Source organism: Formica exsecta, unplaced genomic scaffold (assembly GCF_003651465.1).
Source record: "Formica exsecta isolate Colony F162 unplaced genomic scaffold, ASM365146v1 scaffold196, whole genome shotgun sequence".
NCBI lineage: Eukaryota > Metazoa > Arthropoda > Insecta > Hymenoptera > Formicidae > Formica > Formica exsecta.
Window position 1 is genome coordinate 606,901 of NW_021849259.1, and position 6,599 is coordinate 613,499.

At 37.7% G+C, this 6,599-nt stretch overlaps 1 protein-coding gene and 1 long non-coding RNA gene across 3 annotated transcripts in view; one reads left to right on the top strand and one right to left on the bottom strand.

Moving 5' to 3' along the window:
• Positions 1 to 2,535, bottom strand: part of LOC115234149 (tubulin beta-1 chain) — a 9,248-nt gene extending 6,713 nt beyond the window's left edge. Inside the window, exon 1 of the mRNA XM_029804935.1 lies at positions 2,299 to 2,535. Coding sequence (XP_029660795.1) covers positions 2,299 to 2,355 — 57 coding nt within the window. The 5' untranslated portion in view covers positions 2,356 to 2,535. The remainder of the gene's footprint in view (positions 1 to 2,298) is intronic.
• Positions 2,536 to 2,615: 80 nt separating this feature from the next.
• The window catches only part of LOC115234150, an 8,492-nt gene continuing 4,508 nt past the window's right edge, over positions 2,616 to 6,599 (top strand). For both annotated transcript variants that reach the window (XR_003883886.1, XR_003883887.1), the window contains exon 1: positions 2,616 to 2,889. This is a non-coding gene — a long non-coding RNA (uncharacterized LOC115234150). The remainder of the gene's footprint in view (positions 2,890 to 6,599) is intronic.

The window sequence follows — 6,599 nt, forward strand, 5'->3', positions numbered from 1 at the left end:
AAAAAAAAAAATATCTGTCAATCATTATTATAATAATTACAAAGTTTTTATTATTATAACAAATTTGCTGTAAAAAGATAAAAAATAATTTTTCATGTTATATTAACATGACACCAGATTGATTGGGATATTGAGATAGACAGTTCGAGAAACGGGCATTGACTTTGATGTAGCAGCCTTAAAAATTACAAGAGCATGACGACGAACGTTGATCAGTTTCTCCTCGCGCGATCTTTACCATTCTCATCGCTTGTAAATTATTCAAATAGATTATTCGAGTAGTAATAGCATATCCTATTATAGGGAAAAAAATCTGCCAAGTTATATTACTCTATAAAAAATAAAAGCAGAATGCGATTAGTAATTATATACGTATAATTAATGTTTTTACATATGTATGTGAATTTTTAACATTTTGTTCTAGCTAAAACTTCATCTCGTTAAATATATACATACATAATAACACGAAGAATAATCTTTTCAAAATAAAAGCGTATATTTTATTAATTAAAATGTTTTGTAATACTTTTAGCACGTACACGAAGCTTTTCCAAAGTATCACATGTATATTTTAATTAATGATAGCTTTGTTTATTAATGTATTTTGACGGATAAAAGAATTTCTCTACATTTTTACTAAATTAAAAAATTTCTAGCAAAGCTTAAAATAATGAAAATATTGCAATTTTATATTTATTTACACAATTATTGATACAAATATCTTATATTTTTTCAAATATATTTTTCTAATTATTCATACACAACGATAATAGCGATATCAATGTATCGAGAAATCAATGTAGAATACAGTGGAAAAAAAAAAAAAAAGAATCGAGCGCGTGCACGTAGAATGAAAATGGAGACACCGGATCCGCACGATTAACGAGAAATCGAGCGTTCGAGCGTATCGACTCGCGATAACGCGGTCCGGTGTCCGTTAACGGCGTCGCTTAAAAATTTTAAAACGGCCATCGTGCGATGAACGCGTTACACGCAGTTGGCGCGATCGTGACGCCGCACGGCCGACGCACGCAGGAATTCCATCTGCTTTAAGGGACGCGCATACCGACACATTCGACGCGTTCCCACCCTGATCGCTTCCCGATGCGATAAATCAAATATTCGAGAAAATTTCATCGACATTGATCGTGTAACAGCGTCTCGTTCGATTAAAATTATGCGAGATAAGCGTTAATATATTTTACGTAACAATCGGCATTCGTAATTTTCTTTCGTTCGGTGTGCATTCATCTTTAGCGCATGCAAGTGTGTGAAGGTGACGCGAGAGACGAAGAGGGAGAAATGTTGAAGGGAGATAGCGAGATACGATGAGTCTCTCGTTATTCGCGGTAATATCGAGCGCAAATAAATATGAATCAGAATGCATGAAATGTTCTATTAAATTCCCTTAAGACATTTTACAAATAAATACAACGTCGCGTGTGATATTAGCAAATTTCATCAGACGTTTGAGAGAATTACAATAGGGACTAAAAGTGAAAAAGGCTACTCGTCGGGACGAGAAAGAGATGCGCGCGCAGCCGGTCGATATCACCGCGTAAAACCGATGATCTCTCGTCGCCAAGAGAGAGAGAGAGAAAGAGATGCCACACCCAGGTCTCGGATGCCGGGTTTTCGCGAATGACAGATAATTTCGGCGACTCTCGTCGATTAATCCTTCGTCCGGTTCTCGAATTTTCCATCCCGCATCGGTCACGACATAGTTGGCTCGAGTAGATGGAATATTACAACACACGCGCAGAGGAAAGATGGCCGACAGGAACGCGGCGAGAGAAAAGGATAGCGGGAAAAAAAACCGTTACAGCCTCTGCCTGCCGGCCGGCCGGCGAGCTCTTGTCGCCATGACAGGTCTTCGACCGCCGCGCGGGCGAGGCTCGGTCTCGGTTGTTATTTCCTCGCATATTATCCCGAGTCGACGAACCGACTGTATGTTCCAGATGCATCCTCGTCCCCTCCCCCTCACCCTTGGAGACACGAATCGACAAGGAACTCTGAAAAGAACTCGGATTCCGCGTACGCTTATCCCTTTCTTCTCGCGAAGTAGAACGCCCGCGAGGATTTTATCGCTCCGCGTCGATCTCGCGAGATCTTCGACGATTAGACGGAGAAAAATGAATCTCGATGGAAAATGGAATCGCGATAGTCTGTGATTCTCGCGGTCGAATCAACTAAAATATATTACCTTGAGACAAAGGAAAAGCGCGCGCGCGAGGACGCGTCTCGGTTCTATTACTATTAGATTCTCTTTTTTTTCTTTTTTTTTTTTCAAGTATTTACCTTTGCTCCAATTTGGTTACCGCACTGGCCGGCTTGGATGTGGACGATTTCCCTCATGTTTGCTCGTACGGGCTTGATCGGTGACCTCTTGGTATAGGAGACCCTTGTGGGTAAAGCGACGGGCGATTATTATCGAACTGACTCGACGATTACAGACTAACGCGTCGCGAGAGTCCAGAGACGAGTGTGCGGCGGTTGCGGTGTCCGTTACAGATTTTCAAGCCTCCCGGATGGCGGGGAGAGGGGTGGGAGGTGAGCGGCGACGCAGGGTGCAGGGAGAGGGGGCGAGTGCGTTGCGCGCGTCTGATTGGCGGAGCCGCCTCTGCGTTGCCAACTGCGCGTACAGCGGACACGTCGATTCTTGCCTGCGCGGATCCCGCACGCCGCCGAGACGGCTTCGGCTTCGATTCGACGAATTTCAAGAGGAACCACTACGATGCCTGGCCGCCAGGCTCGACCTAATATCGTCCGGAGCCCCAGGTGACGATTTTTCTGTCGCGTCCTATATCGACGAGATATCTATTTGATTGCTTGATGGATGTTTTTCTCGATAATGAAACGAATATTGAAGACACAGACGTGGATAAAATTGTATGTACTTTTATACTTTACCTTTCTTTTTATTAAACCGCAGTATCGGATTTATTTAATGTAATGTTGGGTTATTGATTTCTCGCATTAGTCGCTCTTGGTAAATGCTAGATGGTAGAAAATTTGTTCAGTAATTTGTCTAATGATTGAATAATGAGTTCAGGTCATTCTAGTGATCTTTACGATGGCTCATCTATACAATAGAGCCTTTCATTAATCATGGTTCTGGAACAAATTTGCCCAAAATCTTCATTTACTTATATATGCAGTTTCAACATAACAGAATCACCAAATTGACTTTTCAAATGTAATATGACATTTAAATCGTTCTTTTATATCGTCAGCCACATAGAATGAAAAAGATTTGAATAAATTTATATATTAGAAAATTCAATTTTAATTTAAAAAAAGACAATAATGATAAAAAGTGATAATTAAAAAATTATGAGGCGATAGTTTTATCACTACATATAATTTACAAAATTTATAATATTAAAATTTTTATGAAATTTTGCGTATTATTGCTCAAATTTTTGTATAATTTGTATTATATGTGCTTGCAAATTTACAATACTATAGTTTATATTTAAATCTTGCATAATTAATAATTTAAGATATCCCAACTCGCAAAATTTCCAAAAAATTGCGACGAGATAATTTATATATAACGTCATAATATTAACATAATACTGTATTTTGACCGTTAATTTTTAAATTCTGGAGCCCTTAGATATCCCGAAAGGGCACCGGTCCTGACTGATATAAATGTGGGTGAAGCTAGGTTTCTCTATCTAGAGAGAGATACAAGAAGGAGGGACCGTTCGATCGGTTGCGGATGTTAATGCGCGAGGGATCTTCGATACAAGACGTCGATTATTTTGCCTCGGCGCAGGAAAGCGACTGTTCCAGATATGCCGCTGATGTTGATTTCATTACGAGATTTTCCGGACGTGTATCTCGCGCGAGATACGAGCGCTTGCAGCGCGTATCGATTCACAGGCGTGGCCGCCAAGAATGCAGATGCTCTCCACAAACAGCCGCCTTGATTGGCGACGCTGATTTTGCCGACTTTTTTTTTCAAGACAAGCGACATTCGTTAGAGACTATTTCGATTAAAACTTTAAAGTGTAATTTAGTTATTTCCACACATCTATATTTAGATCTTTTCGAAGGACAAAAACATAACTACATATGATTAAAAACCTACGAGATGTTCAAAACATATTAATCTTGTAAATATTGAACAATTCTTTGGTTTTAGAATGATTTCAGCGCGTTTCACGAATATTTTATAAAAAAAACATTATATAATTTTATAAGAAAATTATATGTATAAGAGAGAGAGAGAGAGAGAGAGAGAGAGAGAGAGAGTGGGAGAATTATATGCAAGTATAAGAATAAGTATACGAATTATTAAATGTATTTATTTTTATATCTCTACATTATTATATTTTTATAACGTTCAGTTACATCGATCGTATGGATGAGACACAAGAAATTTACAGTTAAAACATCTCGAAAGATCTTCGCGAATGCGGAGATGCAGATTCGTTGCGAAGCAGTATTGTATTCGTCCACGGTTTCATTCACGCGATATTACATTATCTTAACGGCAATCTCCTGTCTCGTTTCTACGTAAAATCCGTTGGCTTGCCATATGTAACGCCTCCTCAAAAACGCGTCAAGTATAAATCCTATTAAGAGAAGTTACATTATGTACGTGTGTACGTAAATAATACGAAGACGATAGAATATAGAATTTTGCAACCTATATTATAATTATTGTTAATTATGAAAAACAAGGTTTATAAAAAAAGAGAATATTCAAAAATATCTGCCAATTTAAATTAAATTTCGAAAAATTTTCAAGTACTATTACACTTCTCTCTCTCTCTCTCTCTCACACTCTCTTTCTTTGTAAGATGTAAAAATTGAATTATTTTTCGTTTTTAATATACTATTTGCGTGAGTTGTATTTTAAAGTTTTTTATTATATTTTATATTGTATATGTATATATATATATGTGTGTGGAAATTCACATATGTGACAACTTTACTAGCGCAAAAACTTCGGTGCGTTATTTAAGCTTTTATATACAAGAGACTTACATACATTTAGATGGACATTAATGGTTCATTCATTAAAAACGATGAATCAATCATTTACGTTATTATTCTCAATCATTCTGTTAGATATATTGCAATTAAGCAACCTGCAGTAGAAAATGACAAATGCACAAAGGCAAAATAAGTGTATCGTAAAAATTTGGAATTATCTTTTTTTTTTTAATTTTGATTAAAGTATAAAAGCCTGTAATAAAAAATAGAAAATTGCAAAGTATCAAAGCTTTTAATGCAGATAAAAACAAGCCGTTTGAGAAATAAGGCAGAGTGTCGCTTGTTAAGATAGTGTTTGCTGAAGCAGGACGATGTGGCAGGTGGTTACCTTCAATGGCCTATTCCACCCTTACCCTAGTAGTCGCCTTAGATCTATCTTAAGTACCCTAACTCTGTTGTAGGAGAAAGTCGATAAGTGACTTACAAATACATACACGCCCGCCGCCGCAATCCAGCGAGCTTAATTAATGAACACTAATGGCGTACTCTGTGTATGAAACTACGACATTATATCTGTATTCATTCGCGTAATCTAATTAGTTACATCACATTACATCATCTGCTCCTTCAGAAATATTTCGCGCAGGGAATCGATTCCAAAACAATCTCTCTGTAATATTTACAAGTGCGTCGTATATTTATGATATTATTTTATATAATGTAATTATATTTTGTGAAATATTCCATTTAAAATATTAATTCTAACATAATATGGAGCACATACATACACATATACAAGAATCATACATACATATACAAGAATCTGAAACCATAACGCATTTACATTATACGAAACAATGAACTGTATGAATTCTATAAATACGAAATTGAAGGCTTGATACATTTTACAATAATAACACATTTTCTTACATCGACATACAGACTCCTTCGTGCTATCACTTTATAACAACGAGGAATAGAATAGATTACATCATGGGCGGGTCAAACGCCCTTGTACGCAACGTTTAATATTACGTTATTCCTTGCTGTCGCGCACGCACACAATTTCCATACAATACACACACGCATGCAATCGAGCAAGAGAGAGAGAGAGAGAGAGAGAGAGAAGGCGACAACGACGATGACGGCAGGGTGTAGCCGGTCTCCTGCCTTGGTCGTTACCTTGTATGGATCAACCTCGCGCGCAGCTTCGCCAGAGAGGAGAGAATAAAAAAAAGAGAGAAAGATCCCACACGCGCGCGCGATCATGCGTGGTTTTTTGCGTGATAAACGATACGCGGTTCGCATGTAACGGGGCCGCCACATTGGTACAGTTGATGATACAGTATATCCGCGGTTATCATAATTATATTATTATGGCTGGCACGATTTCCCCTCTGGCATGGCGCGATGTAAGCGGTTGCATTCGACGTGTAAGTGCATCGACCATTTCACGATGCTTCCGCGAATCTTGATACACTCTCTAGTGCGATACTATGTTGATCGTCGATTAAACGATTTCGGCATACATTGCGAAAGTATAACGATAGGAAGAAAACAGAAAGAGAGAGATAAGTTATATTTAGCAGGTTGTGCTTTGTATACAAAAATAATATATAAAATTAAATTATCGTTATAAATTATTTATAATA